General features: G+C 37.3%; 1 protein-coding gene across 1 annotated transcript in view; it reads left to right on the forward strand.

Moving 5' to 3' along the window:
- The first annotated feature begins 717 nt into the window (after window positions 1–717).
- Window positions 718–27,373, forward strand: part of LOC150097439 (inactive hydroxysteroid dehydrogenase-like protein 1) — a 184,196-nt gene continuing 157,540 nt past the window's right edge. The window contains exon 1 of the mRNA XM_090406724.1: window positions 718–958. Coding sequence (XP_090262850.1) covers window positions 718–958 — 241 coding nt within the window. The remainder of the gene's footprint in view (window positions 959–27,373) is intronic.

Below are 27,373 nucleotides of genomic sequence, written 5' to 3' on the forward strand. Positions count from 1 at the left end.
AAGTTCATCAAAAAAGAGGCAGGGGTAGACCATCAATGAGATAGATGGATAGCCTGTGTGGGGTGACTGATCTTCAGAGAGTTGAGGCTGCCAGAAAAGCAAACAACAGAACTTCATGGCGAGGCCTGGTGTGGAACATCACCGAGCATCGGAGTGACCACACGGCATCTGTAAATGCCCAGTGAACATAGTAGTAGTAGTAGTAGTAGTAGTAGATATCGATATTTAGTATCGATGAATGCAACTTATTCGTTATACAAATTACTGGTATCCATGATCTTGATATACGATTTAAAGTTGTGAATAATAATTTATTACTGAACAATATTAAAGTATATTTATAGTTTTTATTAAAAACTGAACAAAATTCACGTTTTTATACAAACGAAGGGACTGCCACTAAATATGGAAAAAAAACAAAAAAACTGTACTATCGGTTCAGAACGTTTCGTATGGTCAACTTAATTAATGCTATGTCGTCTGTAAATCCTCTCTGTAAAAATTTCCCTACATTTGGAGATCCTGGATGGTAACCATTTTTTTACGAATATTGATTAATGCATTATTTTTGTTTATGCTTTTCCGTCTATCCACCTTTTTATTCAGTTTATGAAGCAACGATTCCGCACTTTTCCCTTTTCTAAGTTATACAACTTATATTTTTCCCGTTAGATGGCGAGCTTAATTATGGTAAAAGTAAACGTATAAGGATGCACAATGGTTGTTGCTAGCAAGTTGTCATGTTTTCCGGATATAGGTAGTGTGGATAGTGTGATGATGTTGTTTCAGGAAATTAATCGGCATTTCCGTCATTATGAAGGTTTATTGTCCATAATTGGATTAATTTTTTTAAGTAAAACTGCTTTAGAATGGACTTGGGCTATTCTAAATGGCATTCGTGTGCATGTGTTCGCTCGCTTCCATGGCAAGGACTTGCGGTCTTATGGAAAATGGGCACGTAAGTTCGCTATAAAGTATTCATAATTTTTATCCCTTAGATAGCACGCTAGTATGTGGGATTCGATGCAGACGTTCCCGTAAGTTACAAGTTGTTATATTGAAAGTTGGGCACGTAAGTTCGCTATAAAGTATTCATAATTTTTATCACTTAGATAGAGGCACGCCAGTATGTGGGAATTGATGTAGAACTTCCCATAAGTTACAAGTTGTTATTGAAGTTAAAAGAAACTCGAATTCGCAGCAAATAGCACGCGCGAAGTGGGTAATGTCGCTTCCATATCCTTGTGAGAAAAGTGCTAGTTCCGTGGAAGTGGGTTTTGGATTCTCAGTCAACGGGACGGGGAGTAGTATGTTTTTTCTTAAGTTACGTGGGGAATTGACTTGTTAAACCAGACCTTCTTTCAAGCACATTTTTTTTTTTTTTTTAACTACCTTTCGGTCTTAGTTTACTTTGTAACAAGTCAAATGAAGAAACCTTTAGTGAAGGTTCCTATATATTTAGTGATTATATCATTACACTACTCCAGTTGTTTTGATGGCAAATGACAATTAGTAGCGAATTATATTTTGTTGCTTGTATGAAATCATCAAACGCAGATTGGCACCTTAAACTGTTTGCCATTTCCCGGTTCTGATTATAAATAAATTGTGTTAAAGGTACTGCAGGTAACTGTATTTGAATGCAGAAACATAACTACGCACCTAATGCAAAACTTCACTCTAATTACAGGGTAGGTAACCAGTAACTTTTTAGCTATCGCCTGCATACCTACTTTGAATGTTCCTCTAACTCGAAACTGTTTTAGACATCTCATCTACATCACTGCTGTTTATCTTACTTCGAAATATAGAAGAAAAAATGCCATTAAAAGGAATGTTTGGTATTTTGAGCTCAATGGTAGAGCCTCTGTTACTAATGGCTGCATTAGTCGCTTGCATAAAGTTAAGCAAGTTTGAGCGTGGTTAGTAGTTGGAAGGAGTTCAAGCGTTCGATGCTGTTGGCACACTCTCCCTCGATGAGTCTTTGGACTCCCTGGAGGTGTCAAATAATAATAATTATTATTATTTCAACGTGTTTTGTTGATCCCAAACACAGCATTGTATTCAGATTAGTATGCCAGTACTCTGTGGAACGTTGAAATGGAGACGTTAACTTATGCTAGTTACGCTTTACGGAAGCGATTAGTATTTATGATGGTAACATAGCATTATGTACTTGCATGGTGCAGTGTTCTTTACGTTCTTCAGTAGCCATGGCAGAACTGCCTATGGTATATACATCTAGTTGCAAAATATTAGTGCAGCGCAGTACAGTCGATAGTGAGATGAGATTTAAAAAAAAAAAGAAAAAAGAGTAATAACAACCATAACGAAAGACTATCGATATGGTTCAAGTTTGTAGGCTATGTAGTAGCACTCTCTTTAAAATAGCAGCGTTGATGTAGACAAGTTTTAGATCAGAAAATTCTGTGGTCAGTGTCATCCCCATTCGGTGCTAAACCAGAGTTCTGACTTACTATAGATGATATGCGATTGGTATTCCTGTAGTCTTTTCTCCACAAAACATTATGTGCAGTGTGTTGTTACCTTAATTTTTTTTTTTTATTTAGTTGTATTATTTATACAACTTATGTCAGCCACCTCCATTTGAGCAAATATTGATACTTTTATCGTAGTTCACCAAGGTTATAACAAGTAAGATACATTTCTGTCTAAATGGCAAGAATAGTTATTTATTATATAGTCTCCATTCAGTATGCCATTGATGTTTTTATTGCTATTTTTCATGCCAAATTTGTTACAGCAGTTACATAGTTTGAACATAACATCTACATAAATAAATAGAAGTGAACTGAGCATAATGCCTCCCATTTTGATATGGTTTAATGCTACTTTCCTCCAAATGTGTATATTCTTTCTTACATCTGATTCTATCAAACCATCTTTTGACTTTCATCTCAAATACAGATTATGTATTGCTCAATGTAACATCCCTTTTACACCATATAATTATAGTAATTCAAACAGTTTCTCTCTCAAGTAAAAATTAATAAAACTAATGTATTTTAACTGCATAATATTTTTTTGGATTGTGTTAATCTATTTTATTCACAAGTAAATTAGCACAGTCCAAACTGCTCTGAAATCTTAGATCTATTATCCAAATAACAAATACCTCATAACTGAGTTGCAATTTCAAAATTTGTAATTGGTTTGGAAATAAAAGTTGGTAGTATTTCATTTATTATAGTCTGTTGTGGGTGCTATGACAGTGAGAGAGTTCAAGGCAAGGTATGATAGATACTGTGAGAATGTCGTATGGGTGTGTGGACATGATGTTTAGGGCCTTCCTCGATGAGTCTAAGGACTCCCTGGAGTCGCCTAAAATAATACTCATTTTCAAGGACACTATCCTAAAAAAAAAAAAAAAAAAAAACTTTGAAAAACTATCATTGACATAACTTATATTTGCTGGAAATGTGTTTATACCTTATGTCAACTCTAAAAGATATATTTAGAGTGCTGAAAAAGTAAGTTTATAAGAATTAATTTTCTTTGTGTAAATATGCTGTTCTTTATTTTTAAGATTGCTATAAATTTAAATCTCTCAATATTAAAAAGAAAAAAAATATAGGTACACAGCGTGTGTGTACCTATAGAAAATGTACTACAGGAATAACATTTATTCATGTAATAAACATGCATGGAATTTTGCAACTGCTTCTGGGATAAACCAGAAGCAGTTGCAAAAATCATTCAGGAATTGAATATGGAAAGAATTTAAAGCTTAATTCATTTTCTTAGTTGCAATTATCTGTCAGACCTTTATCTCTTTTTTTTTTTGTTTTTTGCTCAGACAAAACTACTTTGTGTTAATGTAGATCTCTGTTTTTATTGCCTTTTCATAAAAAAAGTGAGAGGAATATAATCTTGTTGCAATTGTCATTAGTTACTTTCCAGTATGGTCATAGGCAGATGAAGTAGGTTAGACAGCTACCTAGATTTACTCAAGACAGTTCAGCAATACATGTCCTTTGTTTTGCATCCTGGAAAAAATGTCTTTTTTTCCAGGATACCAGAAGTCTAATGTTTCATGAACAAGATATTAAAAAAGACTATTTTGTAAAAAAAAAAAAAAAAAAAAAGTTAAATTGCTAATAAAACTGAATAAAATATTAATTTATTATCATGACACCTGCAAGGAGTCAAAGGACTTGTAGTAGGGCACTCACTACACACAGACTACTTTTTGCACTACTCAATCCTCCATATATAAGCAATACAGTTTACTGTCTAATATTTTTTGCCTATAAATCATGTCATCTCTGGCTGATTTGCTTGAATGTAGGATGAAAAAACAGTTTCTGTGACTAAATCCTGCTACCACCACCATCTGAGATTGGCTAATGTGCCCTCATCATATAAAGATTCCTCTTGCTGCAACTCCAATTTCAGTTATGTCCATTGTTAAAATGCTACAAGTTAAACAGGAGTGGTCCTAGCCCCTAGTCTCCCACATTCTTAGATTCAGCACCTCTTATACCACAGAAGGCCTTGCTCCAATCCATGCCACAAGCATATTTTACATACCCATCCCTTTAGAGTTTGTATAATTACATCCTACATGAAATTCTGTCAAATATCCTGGCGAAATTTAAAATTGTGTATCCATCTCCCTTATCCAACTCCACTGTCATTCTATTATAAAATGCAATTAGATTATTAAAACAAGACCTACTCTTAAAACTATGTCCTGTATAAAAGATCAGATAACTAATGGGGCTTGTCAGGAATCGGACACCTTACCAGAATGATTAGTTAATAACTCGGCTATTTCCAGCACATTTGACACTGTCCTGCTGTGTGTATTTACTAAGGTTGTCCTACTATGATCATTTTCCATTTTACTCAACAGATAGTGAAAGAATTCTCTCAGATTATTCCTTTAACCTGTTCAGATCTTTTTTCATAGTCTGATTTAACCTTCCTCACTATGGTTATCACTAGCCTCTTTGTGCTGTGCTCATCACATTTTACACAATATAGATTCCATAACATTTTCTTTTTGTCTAGCTCATACTTGAAAGTTTTAGTCATTTATTTCGCACCCCTATGATTAATTCTCATGACTTGGGAATGCAGTCATAGCTAAAATGAAACACCATGCTATAGCCTATCAATTCAAAGCTGATATCAAGTATTTCAATTTAAACTTATTAATAGTTATCAATTAAAAAAAAAAAAACATTTAAGCGTTGCCTTAGTTTGTACTACATGCTTTGGCCTATGCTAGTATTCACCGATACCTTTTTTATAGTTTACTATATCTGGCATGAAACTCTTTGATTCCGATCTTTCTTTTGAGTTTCTTATTCGGTTTTGAAACAATGTGGGATTTAATATCCTCTTTGTTACATCGCCGAAGTGAAGCCTATTGGCTCTTTATATTTGAGTAATTTAATGAGTGCACCTTTTTGACAACTCGTATAGCAGAGTATATAAGTTCTTTTCGCTATACCCTTAGCCCTTTCTGACCTGAATTTTTTTTCCAAGTGAAAAAAAATATTTTTTTTATTTTGTCTTTAGATCTAAAAAAGCAAGAGTATCAAGTATTTTTCTGAAAAATACATTTCAGGATAGGAATTCTGACCGACTGATTCCATATGGAATCATTATATTCTGGTAGCAAATATTCAACTTCTGAGCTTATGCTCTAAATCCAATATATATGCATATTATTCTACTAAGTCATAAAAACCGATGTTAATAAGATTTATACGTATAATACATACCTGTTATTATATTAAAAGAATGGAACTATGACATACGATACAATTGAAATCATTCGCCACGTAATATGGGCTGCAAATGCCCATATTACTTGGCCTATATCCGAAAATTTTTACTTTCTTTTTTCATAAAGTAAATCAGGGGCACGAGATACACGCAAAGGAGAGTTATATTCGAGTAAATACAGTATCTCCTTGTATCCTGCCAGACCAGCAGGCAGGACACAAGGATATCCCGTAGTCATTTCCTACCTACAACTTTCTGTTAAAACAATGTGCGCCGCACTTCACTTCTTTGATGGATAAGCTGGAGGATTTTTATTTAACGAGTCTGTTGACCGCGATGTTAAATACCCTGCAGTTTACTTGTGGAAAAACAGCGATACGTGCTTCTTGCGTGTACATACATACGATCGCGTGAATCATCGTAGAGTCTGAATTTGAGTGCGAGTAGCGAGTGACTGACTTTCATTTTTTATTCTGTCTGGCGTGTTAGAGGAAAGTAATCATATGAAATACCAGTATTTACTCCAGTACTTTTCTTTCCTTTAAGATCACACTCAGTAATTCCCCCCCCCCCCATAGATTGCATTATTAAACGACATGTGGACGATCCCATTCCTGGTGAGAAAGTCTACAATTTGAACAAGCGCTTGTCTTAAATTTCCATGAATTCTTCAACAATAGATGGCCTAACTGGTTCAGAGTTGAATTTGAAAGATTAGCATCTGAGATAATTAATAGATCTCAATCCGCCAGAGTTGATCCAGGGAAAACGGCCTTGAACGAGACCGGTTCTGCGAGGTTAGCAGAACAATCAGATTGGAAATCTTGACTGTCAACATGGAAATAATAATGGGAGTGGAAAACGCCAAAACACAGCCTCCCTGAAAATATACTGTGTTATAAGTCTACAAACAATGGCTTTTTTTTTTTACTCCCACTCACGAACGGTTGTAAGCGTGTAGTACATTTACCATGAGTGAGCCAAGTTTTTTTTTCCCTCGTGTGTGTGTGTGTGTGTGTGTGTGTGTGTGTGTGTGTATATATGTATGTATATATTTCTTTTAGCGTAGTCTGGAAAGCCTGATCTACAAACCAAATATGGAACTATTTGAAGTTACTTCAAGTATCCAGTTCGGAGAGGAGGCAGGTTCACACTGGGCGATGAAATTCAACTCCCAAGACTGGTAAACATCCATGTCCAAGGCGGGATTCGAACACTTGCACTGTTGGTTGTAGAGCAGATACACTAACCATTCTGGATTGGTTGATTACCTGAAATTCTAAACACAAACCAAGCATTACCTAAACTCCAAGCAAAAAACCTGTAAACGTTAGAACCCTCCACGAGTTTGCCACCACGGACATTATGATCCTAAGACCTCGAATTGATGCTATAGTTTCGGCAGGACTTCTTGATGTCTTATACATAGCGATACTTCAATAACATTCACCAATACCAAATAAGTGCAGTGGTCATTCTCAGTTCTGATCACCCCAGTTTTTCTCTTACTGGGCTCAGAACGAAATATCCTTGATCGGTTCCTAATTCCCCTGCACAAAGCTAACGACGGCTCTACATGAAACCATAGGCCCAGTTCCAACTATCTACTCAAAGGAAAAAAAGAAATCCACCGCACAATTTCGAGCCCGAAAAGCAGATGACTGCTCTTGCAGCTGCAAACTCCGACCGACTCCCGACCAGACTTGATTCAAGATCCTATCCGTGAAAAGAACAGAGCCAGGTACTCATACCACAAAACGATGGCTCGGAACACTTGGATCATTATTTCGATATACGCTTAAAAACTGTCGGATTTAGCAGTTGGAACAACGAAACTTCAGTCCTTAAACACAAAGGACCTGACGTTCTGAAAAATAATCAAACCTAAACCTATACCCTAAAATCCTCCAACTGCCCTACGGCTATATAATGTGGTCGACAAAAGCTTCTCTGGGTCGTAGTATACCAGACCTCGTTCGCTTGGGAGTGGTTGGAGGTTTTTACTGTCTGTGTGTAAAGCTCTTGTTTTCTAGAATTGTCTAGACTTTACTGATGAAGTATACTCCTGAGTACATCGTACGCTAATTTTTTTTGCTGGTCTGGTTGGCCGAGTGATTAGCGTATCTGCTTTCAAATGAAGGTTCGAATCTCGCTGTGGGTATGGATATTTGCCAATAGGAGATAACCGATCCGCTATTTTTTTTTTTTTAACCCAGAATAGTCTTGAAAAAGTTCTGTTTGGTCTAGAGTAGGATTTTCAAATTCTGTAAATAATATATAAAAAAAATCCCACCCACAGTACTCTGGTGTGCTATAAGTTTACAGCATCTTTCGTGGATAGAAGTTGCATAAAAAAAGCTATCAACATTACAACTAACGTCCCCCGTTGAAGTACACGAAATCACCACAAAATATAAAGAATAGAAAAGCATCAGGCTCAGATATGGGACCTCTTAACAAAATTATTGAATGTTTACTGTATGGAGCTGTAATGCACATTGTTGCTATTATTAAGGTGCAGCATTAAGATTTCACTATTTCCCACTATGATGAAAGAAGCAGACACAATCTTAATTCCGAAATTAGGACAAGCGGCACTTACCCAAAAATCCATTGCATAATCAACCGGCTCTGCAGCGTAGGAAAAATAGCCGAAAGAGTAAAGCTAGGAAGACTGCAAAAAACCACGCCCCTGATAAGGTTTGGGTTCTTAAAGAACCGCTCCAAGCAACAAGTTCTCTGAATCGTGAGGCACAGCAGCAGCATTGGGTACTTGACATATTTGACAAAATATGTCACAACAGGCTTGTTTTCAAACTCATGAAACCACATTTCCATTAGTACTGGTCACACGCACGAAATCCATCACATACGAGGGTGGTCTGAAAAGTTCTCGGCCTAAAAATGGAAATAACGAATTTATAATTTCAAAATTATTTTTATTTTTTATCATAATCTCCCCTAAGACTAATGCATTTATTCCAGCGATGCTCCAGCACCATTATCCCGTACCTGTAGCGGTTCTCAATAAGATCTGCAAAATACCCCTCTGCAGCTGCAATCACCTCTTGATTCGAAGAAAAACGTTGACCAGCGAGGAAGAGTTTTAGTTTTGGGAAGAGATAGAAGTCAGAGGAAGCCAAATCTGGGGAATTGAGTGGATGTTCCAACAATTCATAGCAGATCCCTTAATTTTCCCATTGCCAAAATACCTTTGTGGGCAAGTACACTGTCCTGATGAAAGATGTTTTTTTCCCTTCTGCAAACCGGGTCTTTTCTCACAAATTTTTTCGTCTAGTCTGGTTAAAAGTGGGAATAATATTCCCCAATCGTTTTACCCTTTTCAAGATAATTAATAAACAAAATGCCTTTAACATCCCAAAACACCGATGCCATGACCTTTCCTGCTGATGGAACCGACTTTGTCTGTTTAAATGGTGAAACTGGTGAATCAAAGTCTCATCCATAGTAAAAAATCGACGCACAGTTTTATTCTTGTTAAAACGCTCCAAGCACTGTTCAGAGATTTTCATGCAAGTGCGTTTTATGATCTGTTGTGAGCAAGCGCGGCATATCGTGCACTTGATCAATGATTTCAGGGGTTGTTAACACTTTTTGGACTTCCTTCACGTGGATCATCTTCAAGGCTGGTACAGTTTAAACTCAGCCGTTGAAAACGAAGGAGAAGAGTGCCCATAAACTTCCATGAAATTTGAATGAATTTCTTTTGGCGTTAAACCTTCTTTTACAAAGAATTCTATAACCGCATGATACTCAATTTAACCATTCCAATCGATACACACAACACTTGCTTCAGACAGCTGTATAAAACAAATGACTTGATAAAATAACTTCCAATTTCACATGGATGCTTATGACATGTGCCAACTTAGGGGGGAAAAAAGTGCAAATATCCCACTCGCGGTTGCCGCCATAAGCGCAGACATACTGTAATAATGGTGGTTCATTCAGTTTTTAATCTAGATTAGCAACTGAAAAAAGTGCAAATTGCAGTCTCGGAAGGAACAGTGGACCAAGAAATGGTGAATCGATGTCAAACGAGCTCTACATTGTTATTTACAGTATCCCCGGAGGGTGACCTACATGCGGTACTGATGTACTTATAGGTTCTTCGACCTCTCTAATATAGGATAAAAAGAAGAAAAGTTTGTAGGTCACTTCCACCCCTTCCCATAATCAGGGGTACAGTTGAATAAAGAACTTCGCTTCACGACTCATATTGATTGTCTGCTTAAAAGTAAATAGGACAACTATACATACCCGTTATTCAGCCGATATAGCTGGCTAAGCGTAAAACTTAATTACTGCTATACAAGATGCTGATCTTGCCAGTCCCGACGTACGGCTCAGCCGCCTGGAGTCGCAGCGGATTCAAACGTTAAACTAGATAATCTAGAACGAATGCTTACGTATAAGTGGGATACTGAGCACGAATGCTCTAGAACACCAAATATTTTTAGACATCATGTGAAACTTTAATTTATAATTTTGAGTGTAGTACTTAGAGCTACAGTCCTTTCCTATTTCATTCTATGATTACGAATGAAATAGACAGTTATGAAATATTATGTATCCGCTAAGCCCTCTGCGGCTGAAGTATTTTCAATTTGTTCGAAAGCAGTGAGAATAATCTTTCGAAAATTTTTTTCGGGGGAAAAATAGCATCGGGAATAAAATTTCATTTTGAAAATATAACATGAAGGGAAAAATACTGCTTATTACGCAGTATTTTCTCTTTAAAAAATATAGCATATTGGAAAATAAATAATTTGCTAATTTTGTTATGTGTCATTTTTAAAATAACTATATCATTACATTGTAAAAAAAAAAAAAAAAAAAAGTACATGCTGCTCATGTAGCATTCTTAATTTCTTGTGAACAGTTTGAAAATAACCTAATTAAAAATATCTATTGTTTTAAACAGTCGACTAAATCACACAACACGAGAAATAGTTTTTTTTTTTTTTTAAATCTTTCTTCTCCCCTCTCCGAAAGGTATCAAGTAAATGTTTAATAATGAAGCCGAGATAAGTAATTTTATGAATTTATTAGCAGGTTTAATTTTGAACAAAAATATCGTGTTCATTTACAAAAGAAATGAGCATTTTGTCAAGAAACTGAAGACGCAAGATCCCTTGCCTCTTCAGTTTCTTGTAGTATAACTCCGCTAATATAATATGCCGCTGGAAATCTCATCACGCTAAAGTGCTTTACTTCACACTTACTAGCATTAAACTGATAGCTATTTTCGTTTGTCCAAATTTCCAGCCTATTCAAACGTAAAAAATCATTTTGTAAGGTATTTGCTTACGCTTGGAATCGCTCAACTTTATATATAGTTTCTACTATATATTCGGCATGAAACTCTTTGAGTTTCTTATTCGGCTAAGAAACGATATGGGATGCAATATCTCTTAACTTAAACAAGTCATATGTCGCCGAATTGAAGCCTTTGGCCCTTCATATAGCTAACAATTTATTAGGACACCTCTCGGCAATACTCATAGAAGGGTTGTAAGTTCTGTTCGCTACAAACTTGGTATTAACTAGGTCTACCTTCTCGCTGATGAGACCCCAATGAGGGTGGAAACCGGTGCGGGGTGGATCTGGCTTTGAGAGGCTCCACTTGGAGGTAGGTTTTTGCCTGTCTCTGAGTGGGGCCACCGCTGAGATTATGGCTCTGCTTGGTGGTGGGGTGAGCCTGCCACTGGATAGAGCCAATGCTGAGAAGTTCTTCTCGGTGACGGGTGAGCCTGTCATCGAGTGGAACTACGCTGAGTTGGGCGATCTTTCGGGATCGTCTTATATTTAGAGCCCGCTTCATCTATACAAAGGTTGAAACCGGTCTGGGTAGTGACCTCTCATAATGTAGAACAGTAATACAGCTCCTAGGAGCTAAGTTCACATTATGGGTAAATATCAAGAATAGTGATCGGAGCTTGCTCCACCTTTTGACATGAGTTGCCTCAGCTTGCACTACCATAAGGGTCAGTTGCTGCAGTATCCAGGTATTTGCTTACGCTTGGAATCGCCGAACTTTATATATAGTTTCTACTATATATTCGGCATGAAACTCTTTGAGTTTCTTATTCAGCTAAGAAACGATATGGGATGCAATATCCCTTAACTTAAACATTTTGTAAGTGCAGAATATCAGTAGCATTCCTTATTGCCCTGGTTATCTTCGCATCATTGACAAACAATTGCACATCCAATGCTAGACCATGCCTGATGTCGTTAAACCACGCTACCGGCCAAGACGTCTATAGACGTCAAGTTTATCATGGATGCGAAGTGCATATTAAAATTTTAATACCATTGATATTACATTGAAATATGTGATGGATACGAAGCATATGCGTATCCGTATTTGATCCATAATGGCCGGTGAGGCAGTGGTTCTCCGACTTTTTGAAGTCGGGGCGCATTTAAAATCCTACAAATAATTGTTGGCGCACTATATACAAATTTCTGAGAAATATGTTATAATAATTAAATCAAATATTACAGAAAAATAATGCGATAAAAAAATAATAAAATGAAAGTTTATTATTAAGTTTATTCATTCTTGTGTTTACGAGAAACATGAGCCTGATGTGTCCTAGCGATTGCTTCAATGTTTGGACATATTTGAAAGGCAAACCTCATTTCCTCGTCAATACATTGAAGAGTTCCTCTCTTTTTATACTTAATTGTGGTGAGGGTAGAAAATCCTAATTCACATAAATATGATGTTGAAAATTGTAGTAAAATGTTCAAAGCTTTTTTTAGATATTGGCACATATTCTTCTTTTATAGAAATCCAAAAAGCTTCAAGAGACAATTCCTTATGTTTAATCATCAATCCACGATCAGTGGATATAGCTGCCAGTTCTTCTGTTAATGTTAAACCAAAATCACTTGAAGTTTCCATAAATGGGTTTTTAATCCAATCGTAGTGTTAAGTGATGGAAAATAAGAACTCAATTTTTCTTCTAAACTTGTTAAATGTTCAACTATTATTGGAAGTGTTTCATTTATGCAAGTGTTACTTACCAATGGAAACATTTTTTCCAAATTACCTTCAACAGCTTTTCTTTTCCAAATCTGTAGTTTTCTCTTAAACGCTTTCTTTTTGTCAGTGGATGTCAGAATATTTTCTTCTTTCCCTTGCATGCTAGTATTCAAAATATCGAGCTGCTGAAATATATCGGCCAAATACTGTAACCTGGCAATCCAAAATTCGCACCGAAGGAGGTTACAAAAATTAATTGTTTCGTCTCTTCAAAAAACGCAAGAAGTTCTTGTCGTAGCTCGTGTACACGGGTAAGTACTTTCCCCCTTGACAGCCACCTCACCTCAGTGTGTAAAAGCAGCCGTCTGTGTTGTGAATCCATATCGATACAAAGCTTTTCGAATAAACGCAATTTGACAGGTCTTGTTTTAGTAAAGTTTACCGCCCGACCAACTTGATCTAAAACTTCTCTTAATTTTTCTCCCAATGTTTTTGCCATCAAGGCCTCCCTATGAAGAAAGCAGTGAGTTACGATAACATTCTCATTTTGTTTTCTTTTTTTACAAAAGATGTAAGGCCCTTAACACAGTCTACCATGGAAGGGGCTCCATCTGTACAAATGCCTACACACGACTTCCACGTTAACTGCCATTTATCAAGATAGCTATTCAAAATGTTAAAAACGTCCTCACCTTTTGTAGATACACTTAATTCTTTGCAAAAAAGAAACTGATTTACTATTTGATCTTCATTAATAAAACGGACGAATGCTAAGAGTTGCGCCTTGTTGGTAATGTCTGCTGACTCATCAACTTGCAATGCAAAATTTGAATACTGAAGTTTATTACTGCATACATTTTTCTCGATATCAGAAGCCATTTGTATAAAACGCCTGTGAACTGTATCATTGGACAGTGAAATCTTGCTTATTTTCATTGCTGCTTCATTTTCTAGCATTGTCATGACCATTTTTTTTTTTTTTTTTTTGCATGCAGGCAAAATAAGTGACTCACCTAAAGTATGATCTTTCATATTTTTTGCTATCAGTTCTGAGACTTGATAAAAAGCGATTTGAGCTTTATCAGAAACATATACTTTTAAAGGAATTTGCCGCTTTTGTTTGCTGTTCAGACAAATCTAAGTTTTTTTTCAAGAGATTATCTTGTAAATTAGTGTATAGTTTTAAAATGTTTACTCAATTTACTAGGAAGCAATGATTCATTTGCCATTTTACATCCACATACTAACATAGCGGCAAAGGATGATCTTCACTTCCTGTCCAAGTGAAACCAAAGCTTAAATAACTTTCATTATATTTGCGAGTAGGCCGCGATTTTGCTTTCTTACTTGCACTTAACTTTTGCTCACTTCCAGAATCTGATTCTTCAATATCACGCTTCTTTTTGAGAAATCTATCTATTTTATTGGGCGTATTTATCTGAAAATAAGTAATATGCACATAACATCCACTTCCAACATTTTTAAAATAAGTAATATACACAACAAGAATAAACCATTTTCTTTTTCTCTTTGCAAGAAAAACCGCTGTTAACATAATGATGATGTGTTGACAGAAAGAGCCTTATATCCGTAATGAAAAGGTATAATAGAGTAACTATATCTATTTTTATATCTGGACACATATTTCTCTGGAATACCACAGGGCGCACCCTTTGATAACCACTGATGTATAGATTGAACAGTGGCCCAAGGACTAAACCCCGAGATACACTACTGGTCACATTAAATCTGGCAGATTCACACCCATTGTATACCACTTTTTGATATCTGTCTGTCAAACACCCCCTGATCCAAGTCAAGAGATTATACTCCAATCCCATATTCCCCAGTTTATGCGATAGACTTTTGCGTGGTATCCTATCAAATTCCTTAGGAAAATACAACATTATCATAGTGTATCCTTTTCCTTTATCCAACTCGGCCGTAACATTGTTATAAAATGAGCAAATTGCTGAAACATGACCTTCCTGTAGTAAACCCATGCTGCTCCTTGCAGAGTATAGATATGTCTACCCATCTTTGTATGCGACTTCTTGCTAACTTCTCTGATATATACTGGTCTATTGTTTGTGACTTATTTGATATGCCTGCTGAAATGTTTTTCTTCAATAGTATCAGTAGCATCCCTTATTGCCCTCATTAATGCATCATTGACAAACAATTGCACATCCGATGTTAGATAACCACTGATGTATAGATTGAACAGTGGCCCAAGGACTAAACCCCGAGATACACTACTGGTCACATTAAATCTGGCAGATTCACACCCATTGTATACCACTTTTTGATATCTGTCTGTCAAACACCCCCTGATCCAAGTCAAGAGATTATACTCCAATCCCATATTCCCCAGTTTATGCGATAGACTTTTGCGTGGTATCCTATCAAATTCCTTAGGAAAATACAACATTATCATAGTGTATCCTTTCCCTTTATCCAACTCGGCCGTAACATTGTTATAAAATGAGCAAATTGCTGAAACATGACCTTCCTGTAGTAAACCCATGCTGCTCCTTGCAGAGTATAGATATGTCTACCCATCTTTGTATGCGACTTCTTGCTAACTTCTCTGATATATACTGGTCTATTGTTTGTGACTTATTTGATATGCCTGCTGAAATGTTTTTCTTCAATAGTATCAGTAGCATCCCTTATTGCCCTCATTAATGCATCATTGACAAACAATTGCACATCCGATGTTAGACCCTGCCTGATGTCGTTAATGTATATGGTAGATTGAACAGTGGCCCAAGGACTGAACCCCGAGATACACCACTGGTCACATTAAATCTGGCAGATTCACACCCATTGTATACCATTTTTTGATATGTCTGTCAAACATCCTGAGTTATTGCTATAGCTGCCATATTTAGAAATTCACAAACCGAGACATTATTTTAAGTTCCTTAATATATATGTGGGGACGCACGCTTACTGCAGTGCTATTTAGTTTGATCTCATCGGAATTGTCATTCAATAATAAATCCCACACCCATGCTTATTTCCTTTTACCATTCATGCAGTAATCATAATTACAGTTCTGTTTCATACTAATGAAGAATGATTGAAGTATACTTAAACAAAAAATTTTTAACATAATTTCAGATATTTTTAAATTAATGACAGGAGTTAAAAACTTGCAGATCTACATTTTGTTATTTAAACTTGGTATATATATAATCTTAACATAACACTGTTACGACTTCTGCGCGGCCCACAGAATTGCGCGAGTCCGGTTCCGTTAGTGGTGCTGTGCGCAGACAACATTCGCATGTTTATCAGTAGAGAGAGAAAGTTGTACGGTTAACATGCAGTGGGGAGATTGAGAACATTGTAGCTGTAATAGCACAAGGTTGGAATGCAGTTACCAGTTATTTTCAATACGCTAAAAACACTCGATGATCAATAGAATGTTTTAATATTGGATTATATTAACAATTATAACGATAATTGTTAATATAGTCCTCCGCCGTAAGAACGCAGAAAGTGATGTCGCGAGAGATGAACGTTTCACAGCGAACGGTGGCACTTGTACTAACTGATGACCTGGGGGGGGGGGGGAGTGAGGGTATTGTCGTTCTACTGTACACTTTCTAATGGCACAACTTAAGCGGTAGAGGGTGATTAAACCAAAGGCAGTTTTCCAGCAGTATACGAACAACAGACACAGAGATATCCTCTTCATAGATGAGATTTTCACTATTGAAGAATCGTTTAACCGCCAAAACGATCAAGTGTATGGTCGCACAGCATGTACCTTAGCACCCAGAATTCAGAGAGGTCATCACCTCGCGTTAGTGATGGTTTGCTGGAGGTGACATATTAGGACTATCCAAGTTGCATTTCTGGGAGAAAGGGATCAAAGTGTATATACTGTACTGGAAACTGTGGTACGGCCCCGAACAAAGCCTTGTTTCGGAGTAGGCACTGGACCTTCCAACGTGCATCAGCTCCTGCACACCAAGTAAGGACCACACAGCAGTGGTTGGAGGCGAATGTCCCCAATCATATATCACCATCTGATGGTGTTAGGAAGTTCCGATTAGAATCCTTTTGCACTCCAAATTGTGTTCGGAACTTGAGAGAGTGGCCTGCGTGAAACGACATCCCAGCATCACTAGCCTGAAAGTGGTTTGAAGCAAGCAGTGGCAGCGTTTGCGTTGGATGTTGTGCGTGCGGCCATCGAAGGCAAGGAGGGGGGGGGGGGGCATTTCGAACATTGAGTGCTACTATATATATGTTACTCGTACATGTGATTTATGTGTTCTGAAAGCTGTAAATGATTTACGGATAGATTAAAGGTTTATGCGATGTTCAAGTTGTAATAGTATTTATGTCTAGACTAGTAGTAGTTAAGTTACGTTATCAAAAAATGATTTTGGATATTTTATAACAGTAATTAAAAGTTTGGAAAAAGCATGCTATTCCAAACTATTATTAATCACTACTGGATTGAATAATTCTTCAGTTAAATCAATCTTAAATACACTTCATCCCCTTCTCCCCCCCCTTGCGGTATTGAAATGCTACAGCCTAGTTCTGCATCACTTTATGACTTTCTCACGTCATTTCTTCTCAAGCAAATATCTTGCAACATGAAACTAAACCTGTGATCGTGAGTTCGAGCCATTGGTGGGACATCAGTAACAACAATGCTCGAACTAGCAATTGATACTTTATTTACAGCCTTATTACAGGTCTTAGTTTCCAAAGTTCATTTTCCTTATTTTATTATTTATTTATGCCTTGTTCTTAAAACCTAGGAGTTTCGACGTTGCGCACAGACATGTTCCTCGATACCGGACAAAATAATAATTTCGGGAATGTCTTGGTTAAACCTTAGGTTGGCTGACTACCCAAGTATCTCGGTTAGTTTTCATTCAGTCTTACGTTTGCTGGGGTAAAGAGGACTATTACACACATATTCTTTACACATTTGGGATTTTTTTTTTTTTACCAGTAACACTGAAAACTAATTTTATGGCATAGCTATTTATATATTTACTTATATAAGTAGTCCTCTTTACCCAAACATAAAATATATTTGTAAAAATTATAATAATTTCGACTGTTTACTGTTTCCGAGACAAATGCCATTTTGACGGAAATTCCGTTTTTGTCGAGGGTTCTCCGAAGAATCATGCTTCTCATTCTTGTCTTGAAAACTCACAAATTTAAAGATGGTTTAAATTGTCCCGTATATGAGGGCAACAAATGAGTACTGACAAAAAAGATCGCTGCAGAGCGATCTTTTTGTCAGTACTCATTTGCCACACCATTTACATTTTACGGCTATGAAAATCGCTGTGATTCAGTTGTGGGACCCAATAATGAACCGACTCGCGATATATTGTAGCATAAACTACTTTGTCGTTTATGCTACAATATATTGGATGGATTTTGTAACATTATTATTATGAAGATATGGGGATAAATATATTTTCGTTCGTCACATTAATGAAATAGAACTTTGTTAACTATTCAAATATATATTTATCCTATACCAGACGGAATTTTTACAAGTTTCAAGTCCGTTTACAGCACGGACTAATTCGTTGTTTATAGCTAAAAGTTAAAGCTGTGGATCTGAAAAATTGCTCAATACATTTGTGATATTCAAGACTAAAAGTCCATAAAATCGGAAAGCATATAATGCAATTTAACATCGTTTGTTCATAAAAGCGGAACAACGTGTCTAAAACCGTTTTCGCTAGGGAAGAAACTTTTAATATTTTTTTTTTCTGTTATTTCAAAACATATTTGATATATATGTAACAATTATTTTCAACGCAAACTTTTGAAAATGGCACGAAAATATTTCTGCAATATTTTCGGTAAAAATGAAACTGAACCCGTCTTGTTTCATTGCACTGATTTTGAAGAATAAAAGATGACTGATATTCTTGCACTAAATGCAGTGTTGCTATGATTTGATTTCCCGTCGTATTCTAAATTATTTTTAGCGCCTCCATAATGCAACTGGAAGAACGGAACATTGTGCCCTTTGATTGGAAAAAGACCTGAGTTCGATTCTCTGTCGTGTCGTGAGAAATCCTTATGGACTTTTTCAATTGAAGTGAGTTAGCCGATCTCGTACGGAGGTTGCAGAGTTTTCCTCCCGGAAACTCGGGAATTTTCATTCCGTTTGGAGGCAAATCAGCCAGAAAACACCCGCGCAGTTAACAAACAATACTGTTGGTGGCGGTGATGTGTAGTAGGAGAGGCGGCGAGAACTGTATAGCGAAGTGGCAGAGGCGTGGCTTAGTGAGAGGTGGGGGGAGGTCCTCCCCGGGCGACACTTTAAACATTTTTGAACTTTTGCAGTTAATTCTAAAATACAGTCTCGAGAACTCAGTTCCAAATATTGTAATACTACTACGAATTTTCCTTACAGTTGCTGTAAGTGTTGCTAGTTGTGAGAGGAGCTTTTATAAATAAAATTGATTAAGAATTACCTACATTACTATGAAATAGATTTCGCTAATGTCATCGACGATTTTTCTAACAAAAAAAGCAAGAAAAATAATATTTTAGAACGCTGAAATTAAAGTTTTACTTAAAAAATAAACTGTTTTAATTTATTTCCCTATGTCGTTCTGACTTTTTGTAGTATTTTTGGTGTGTATTGAGAGGGGCGTCAAAAGCTCTAGCTACACCACTGCGAAGTGAAGTAGCCCTTGGAGGTGTCAAGCCATATCTTGTGAGCAGAAGTATTTGAAGAAATTTTTGATGCAGGAAATTTCAATTGAACTTATGTAGTCTAAGGTTCCTGCCCTATTCAAGTACAGTTGCACCTTTCAACTGCTAATGTGGGCTTCTCAGTAAACTGAAATATTTAGCTTTGTTAATGCAATTTTAATGCTATAAGCAGTGCCCCCATGGGCGCAGACTAGGTCTGGGACGCAAAACGTAAAAAATGATATAAAAAAATAGATATAAAAGTCCACTATTTTATATTGTATTTTTAAATTTCTGCAATACGCCGCTTTAGACACAAATTCTGCAACACATTGCAACTCATTTTGGTGGGGTTAATAGAAAGTATTTAACATATTGCATTTAGTAAAATTGAACTTGTGATATTTTAAAGTTTTCAAAATTTTTTTCATTTTTGGGTTAGTGGAGCGCAAGTTTGACACTTACCACAGGCGTGTCGTACCCTCGTTACTATATTGGCTATAAATGTTTTTATAACGGAGATTAAATTATTCTGCTTGTCCAAGGAATTGGTTTTAATCTGAAATTTATAAAAAAAATATATATATTAAAGAGAATGAAATTTCCATGGAGATTTGTACGAGACATTTAAATTACAGGTTCTTAAACTTTTTTTTTAATATTATTATCCACTGCCTCTTTTAAATCATTATAAATATGTAATCGGTTTACGTAATCATGCTTGACGTTTATATCTGCTCTAAACTAAACAAATACAGAATGAAAGGTTCTAGTGTAACAATGTGTGCTGCGAACCCCCAGCGGGGATCTTCCACAGTTTTAGAATCGCTGATATAAATGTTTCGTCTGTTTTTATATCTCATATAAAAATTGCGAACATGTCTTTATTTTGCAATAAGTGAAGGGCTTGGCATACTAATCAGTTCTCAGAAATGTCAAGAAATGAATTGTAATGCATATTCTCTCGAGTTCGACTTATTTTCCATGGAACAGTTCAGTATTTGTTTATCTCTGAAATTTTTAATAATTAGTTTCTTAAACATAATCGGCGTATGCTTAAGATAATGCTGTATTATTAGAAAAAACACCTAACAAATTATCCTTCTATTCCTCTTAAGGAGAGAAGATTCATTCAGGATCATTTCATATAATGGAATTTTTACAAACCATTCTTCTAACAATGAGCATAATTTAAAAAAAACCAGTAGATACCACTGACGAGTGTAGGACAATTTCAGTCGTCTTCACACTAGTTCCTCCTTGTTAAGCTTTAGTTGAAAAACCAGTTAAGAATCGTGATACGAGCAAATGGCGAGTACGATTCGCCTGTGGGACTAGGAACTAAGGTATCTTGGGTAGATTGTAAATTTACGTTCTGAAAAAGTTTTCCAGAATTTTTTAGCTAACTCATCTAGTGTGTGAAGACGACTCGGAACCTATCCCGTATTGCAGTAATTTTTATTGAATATGTATTGGACATTATTTCTATTAATGATTTTTCTGTTCCTTATCTTAATTTTGATTAATTTTTTGAAATATTTGTGCTCTATTTTAAATATAATTTATAGAATTTTAAAATACCCACTGTGTGTGTGTGTGTGTGTGTGTGTTAAACGTAGAAAAATTATTTTAATATTTCAGAAACTTGCAAACAGGTATGCACTGGGGACGGGAATTTCCCATTACGTACTGCAAATTTTGAGAGTAAAGGAATGTGATGGATTATTTTTCTAATCGATAATTTCTTACTCTGCTTCTCCTCAGAAATCGCTGTTTAAAACTACAGGAGTACTCTTGACCGGTAAAACCCAATGGTGATGGGTTAGTTGTGACAGGTAGCAATTTTGAGCTATTTCCTTTGTGATGGTTTTACGGCAATCATTTGTGATTGCTTAACGACGTAATGGTTTGTCCATAAATATGCGACTTATCATTTAATGACTTGATAACATACAAAAGAAAAAAAATGTGCGTGTAATAAATATCTATAAAGGGACAATGTTAGCAAATAATGTATAAACATTCGTATGTATAAACAATGACATCACCACCTGAGGCGAAACAAAAAAAAATTAAATTAACCATAACTTGAATAATACATATCTGGAGTGCTTAGCTTCTAATTTTATGGATCAGTACATAAAAATAAAATACTAGAATAAATAATTTTGGTATCTTAAGTCTTAAACATTTATTTATGGTGGTACAGAAATTTATTCATATACGAGGGATGTTTTTTTTTCTTTTTTCCCCCTCTTCAACTGAGATGCATCTTTTGTTTCTATTTTTTGCGTGTCCCTACCTGAGAATATCCTAAACAGGTTATTTCTTTAGAAATTGTTAATTATTGACCACAAAGATTAATGAAAATTAACTATTTAGATATTGATCAAGTGTAGGTGAATAACTAATTTAATTACCAACTGATTTCGCCGGCTTGTGCTGTCAGCTCAGGGCCGCATTTACCATTAGGCGCAAGATGGGGCCGCACTAGTAACTAGTAACTAGTAACATTACTGGCTTAACGGGTGAAGCAAAAGCTTTTCATATTCCCGGCTATCTTAATAGAGACTGTGAGTAGAAAGAGTTTATGAGCTAATTGCTCGCCCTCAGCAGGCTAGGAGATTAATCTTCAGTGAGGGGTTTGAGGATGGCTTTAGGTCTTTTGTGCTTCGAGTAGTCCATAGCATCATAGTCAGCAGCCAGTTGGATCAGTCTGTTAGGGTGCACAGTTGCCTTTGAAAAGAATTTGGTTGCTATAGTCTGCATGAAGGTGTAGATATAGGGGACCTCCGTGTCCCCGTGCAGTCGGACAGTTCGGACGAACCATGGAGCGCCCAGGATCATTCTGAGACACTTGTTCTGAATGCGTTGTAATTTAATGATATTTGAGTTTGAAGTATGGCTCCAGGCCGGTGAGGCATAGGTGAGTATTGGACGAACCATCAGTTTATATATGAGAAGTTTGATTCTGGTGCTCAGCTTACTGTTTCTGTTTATTAGCGGATAGAGCTGGGCTATGGTTTTTGACGTGTTTACACAGAGAGTCTTGATATGGGAGTTGAAAGTCAGTTTTCTGTCCATTACTACACCAAGATATTTGATCTCTGTTTTCCACTGAATTTTTCTGTTAAACAGGAGAATATCTTCATTAGGAAGCACTGATCTTCTAGAGAATAAGACGGCTACGCTCTTCTGAGGGTTCACCTGGAGTCGCCATTTGGCAAAATATTGTTCTATTTGTAGTAGGTTTTCTTGCAGTTTCTTGATGGCTAAATGAGGCTTTAATGATCTGGCCAATATCGCCGTGTCATCAGCGTAAAGAGCTTTAATTGAAGATAATGGGTTGTGTGGGATATCATGCAAGTATAAGGAGAATAAGATCGGTGCTAATAAGGATCCTTGTGGAACTCCAGCCAAGATGTGTTTCTGTGCAGACACTACTCCACTTAATCTCACTTGCATGCGCCTATCGCAGAGGTATGTCTTGATGAGTTGAATGATTCCGATTGGAACACCGGATGATATAAGCTTGTATAGCAAACCATAATGCCAAACCTTGTCAAATGCACTGGCTAAGTCTAGGAAAACAGCCCCAGTGCATTGACGCCAGTTAAAACCTGTAATGATATGTTCCACCAATCTGTGTATTTGTTGAGTGGTACTATGCAACTGTCTGAAGCCAAACTGCTCCTCAGGCAGGATGTTTAACTGGAGTACTGAATCTTGAAGCCTAGTAAGAATTACCTTCTCAGCAATTTTTCCGAGATTAGAGATGAGACTGATTGGTCTGTAATTTTGTGGCAGAGTGGGATCCTTTCCAGATTTATGAATTGGTATTATGTACGCCAGTTTCCAGTAGGAAGGGAAATACTTGTAGTGAAGTATGGAGTTGATTATGTTTACCAAGTGAACAATAGCTTTGCGAGGTAGAAGTTTTATAACTTTGTTGGAGATGCCGTCGGGTCCAGGAGCCTTTTTATTTTTGAATTTCTGAATAATAGCATATATTTCAGCAGGTGAGGTGGGTGTGATTTGAGTAGAATGTGTGGGAGCAGACTTGAGTGAATATCTGACATTACGGTGTATCTTGTAGATATGACTAATGTCAAGGTGACTGTATGCAGGTTTGCATTGATTTTCAAGATGATTCGCTATTGCCTCAGCTTTATCAGCATCGGTGTGGATGAGACCTGAATCTGTTTGCAGAGGGGGAAGAGGTTTGTTTTTGTTCTTGATCTTACGGATAAGATTCCATACAGAGTGGTTATCAGTGGAGATGGAGGTCAGTTTTTCTTCCCAGAGTTGAGATCTATGAGTTGCGAGTGCATCTCTCACTGCAGAATTTAACCTATTTAAGATCCGCTTGTCTTGTGGTGCCCTAGTGTTGTATCTTTTCCTAGCCCTGTTTTTTTCCCTAATCAGATTCATAATATCTTCGGGCAGATGGTTGGGTTTGTGGGTAGTTACAGGGGTAGTAACTGCTGCACAGGCTGCTGTGATCTGTTCTGTTAGATTTTTGACAGCTATCTCAATTTCCTCTTTTGATTTAATGATGGGAACAGGACCAATATATTTTGGAAGCATCTTGGAGAGCCTTTCCCAGGGAATAAATGAGTGAGGGGGTGGAGATAATTTTTCAAGATTTCCTAATTTTAATCGTATTGGGTTATGATCTGATGATAAATCATTGATTGTCATTAAATTGTATTGGAGTCTAATGTGCTGCAGTATGGCAATGTCCAATACATCAGCCCTACCATAAGTGTTGTGATGGGTGGGATCAGCAGGGCCTATTACGTGAAGGTTGTTGAAATCAGCATAGTTCTGTAGTATCTGTCCATTTTTGTTAGTGGAGTGGCTATTCCAGGTAGGATGTTTGGCATTTAGATCCCCTGCCACAATGGTAGGCTCCCCAGTATCAAATATGGCATTCAAGTCAGAAGATAGTAATGATTTTTGTGGTGGATGGTATGCTGCAAAAATTTTTAATTTGCCTACTGAGCTCGTGAGAATCTCAATGCCAGTGACCTCAAGAGTGGAGGTAGGAGGAAGGTTTATGGAGTGATGTGAGATAAAGTTCTTGATGAAAATTGCTGTGCCTCCACCTCTGTGGGTTGATCTGTCAGTTCTATATGATTGATATCCGTAGATTTTGGGATTGTCTGCTGGTCTTAGATGTGTTTCGTTTAGTAATAGAACATCTGGCCGATGCCTATGGACAAAATTTTTAAGTTCTAGGATCTTATTTCTTAAGCCGTTGGCATTCCAGGCTATTATCTCTAAGGATTCTGGTTTTAATTTTTTACTGTTCATTAGTGAGCGCTGAAATGATGACTTGGGTGTCTTTGAGGAATCTGTTAGTAGAACTTTGTGAAGGATTAGATCTGCTGAAATCTAATAGCATATTTGCCAGGGACGCGGTGATGATAGCTGTCAAATTTGGGCGTGAAGCTGGCTGTTCTAGGGATGTCTGTTTAGGGCGGGTTACATCCGCATATGACCTGGACTGCCTTTTTAGAGTTGTTTTTTGAGGGAACTCAGTTTTCGGCAGATGGGCTTCTGAATCTTTATTCTGAACTTTAGGAGACTGTGAAGTAGCTGCAGATGTAGGTGAGCTAATGGAAGGAGAGAATGTTCCCTCTTCTGACCTCCTATTACGTGGATTATGTAAACATCCTTTGTAGTTGGATGTGTGAGGGCCGCCGCAATTGGCACATTTAGCCGGGGTAGATTTTGGTTTAGAGCAGGTGTTCGTTGGGTGACCAACCCCACACTTCAGACACTTGAACTCTGCCCTGCACATTTTCTGGGCATGCCCAAATTTTTGACATCTGTGGCATTGCCCAGTAGAAGCTCTCTTCCTTAACGGTTCTACCGAGATTTTCAATCCACAGATGGTTGTCAAGTCATATATGTGTTTGTGGGCTTGACTGATTTCGATCAGCACCAGTGGCATTGGAGTCTTGTCCCTCCTGGTCATTCTGCTGACCTTGATTGGTGGTAAATCATTCGAGTGCAGATCCGCAATGATTTCATCTATGGAGACATCCTCAGGTACGCCTCTAATTACAATCTTAAGATTTTTTTCGGAGCCGAGCGAATAAGTATGGTACTGGACCCCTCTAGAATTCAGTTCTGCTGTCAACCTACGGTAGTCTGAGACAGTGTTGGGGTGGATTTTGACACCATCTGTGATATTCTTTGCATTGTTGTACGAAATCTTTAGGTTGTACATCATGTTCTTTATTGTCATCCATTTTTTCTTCTCACGCAGAATAATCGGGGGGATCTTTTCCCTTGCGGAGGTAGGAGAGTCTGCAGCAGAGCCATCTTCTACTACAACATCCATTATTGGTGATTCAGAGGTCGCGGTTTTTCGCTTTTTGCTTGCGCGAACCTCCTGAAAATTAGCATCAGCATGGTCAGTGCGGGAATGATCATCAGCCGCCGCTGATTCCTCAGCAGCGCCGCCCTGAAGCAGTTCAAGAAGCTGAGCATCGTCAGCATCAACCTCTTGGATTTCATGAACTACTACCTTGCCAGGCCATTTTGTGTGGAGCAGATTTCCAATGTGCTTGAAAATGGCCAGGAGCTGTTTAAAGGTGAGGTCCTCGTACGGTACATCTGTGGTTGGATCCGCAAGTTGTTCTGCGGAGCAGTACATGCTGTCCATTTCCACCGCACTATGGTAATAGACAGTTTCTATAACACAATGGCGATGCTGATGGCAGTAAGCCTAGCGTATCGCCGTTGTTTTAGAAAGAAAAGGTTAACTTACCTACTAGATAAAGCACTGAGGAAAATATGTGACTAATTATGGTAGCAAGCAATTAACTACTAACCCTAATGATTAAGCATAACTATAAATCGCTAAAAACATATCAAACCCGATTATAATTCACTATCAATAATACACGACACTGAACACTACAACACGAGCCGCCATCTTTTCATTCTTCATGGGGCCGCACTCTCTAGGGGGCCACATTTTAAAACCTTACTCCTCGCAAAGAACAATAAAAAAGCATATTTAAAAATAAAATGCTTATTTTTAAATATTAAATACATAATATAAAAACTAGAGGCTGCTGAAAAATTTGTGAGGCTTCCCGATTCGGTTTCTATTAACTTTGAATCATTCCTCTTTAAATACCAAACGTAGCAATCAGCCAATTTCTTACCTTTCAATGATAACGCAATTCATATAAATTGGAGCTCGTTATTTGTTTTTGAATGAATCCATTTCCAAAATCGGACTCTTTCCCTTCCAACGGGCGGTTCGTTAACATGGCAGTCTACGGGAGATCGGAGCGGACGCATTTTTATGTGAGGTACCCCGTGTTCATTCGCAATCGGATGTGACGTCACCGGAGGGGGAATGAAACCAGAAGTTATGCCGAGTTGACGTCGCCGTGATGTGCAGTAGTACAGGAACTTGCGGCAGACCGTTGGTTTGGTTAGGTTACGTTCCAGCGAGATGCTTTCCTCCTAACCTAACTGAATCAAATGTACTTTATCTACTCAACTGTAATCGATGGTTAGGTTAGGTACCTAACCGAATCAAATTCCATTTTTCTACTAAACTATAATCGATGGTTAGGTTAGGTTGAGGAAAGCATCTCGCTGGAACGTAACCTAACCAAACCAACGGTCTGCACGTTCCTGTACTACTGCACGTCACAGCGACGTCAATCTGGCGTAACTTCAGATTTTATCCCCCCTCTGGTGACGTCACATCCGATTGCGAACGATTCCGATTCCGCACGCAAAAAGCGCAAAACTGCAACCTCCGATCCACCAAATGTGGATGTAATGGAAGATGTCTCTGCCTCAGACTCTCCTACCTCCTCAAGGGAAAAGATCCCCCGATTATTCTGCGTGAAAAGAATAAATGGATGT

Source organism: Typopeltis vanoorti, chromosome 17 (genome assembly GCF_054136105.1).
Source record: "Typopeltis vanoorti isolate ZY-2024b chromosome 17, IOZ_Tvanoo_1.0, whole genome shotgun sequence".
Classification (NCBI taxonomy): Eukaryota; Metazoa; Arthropoda; class Arachnida; order Uropygi; family Thelyphonidae; genus Typopeltis; species Typopeltis vanoorti.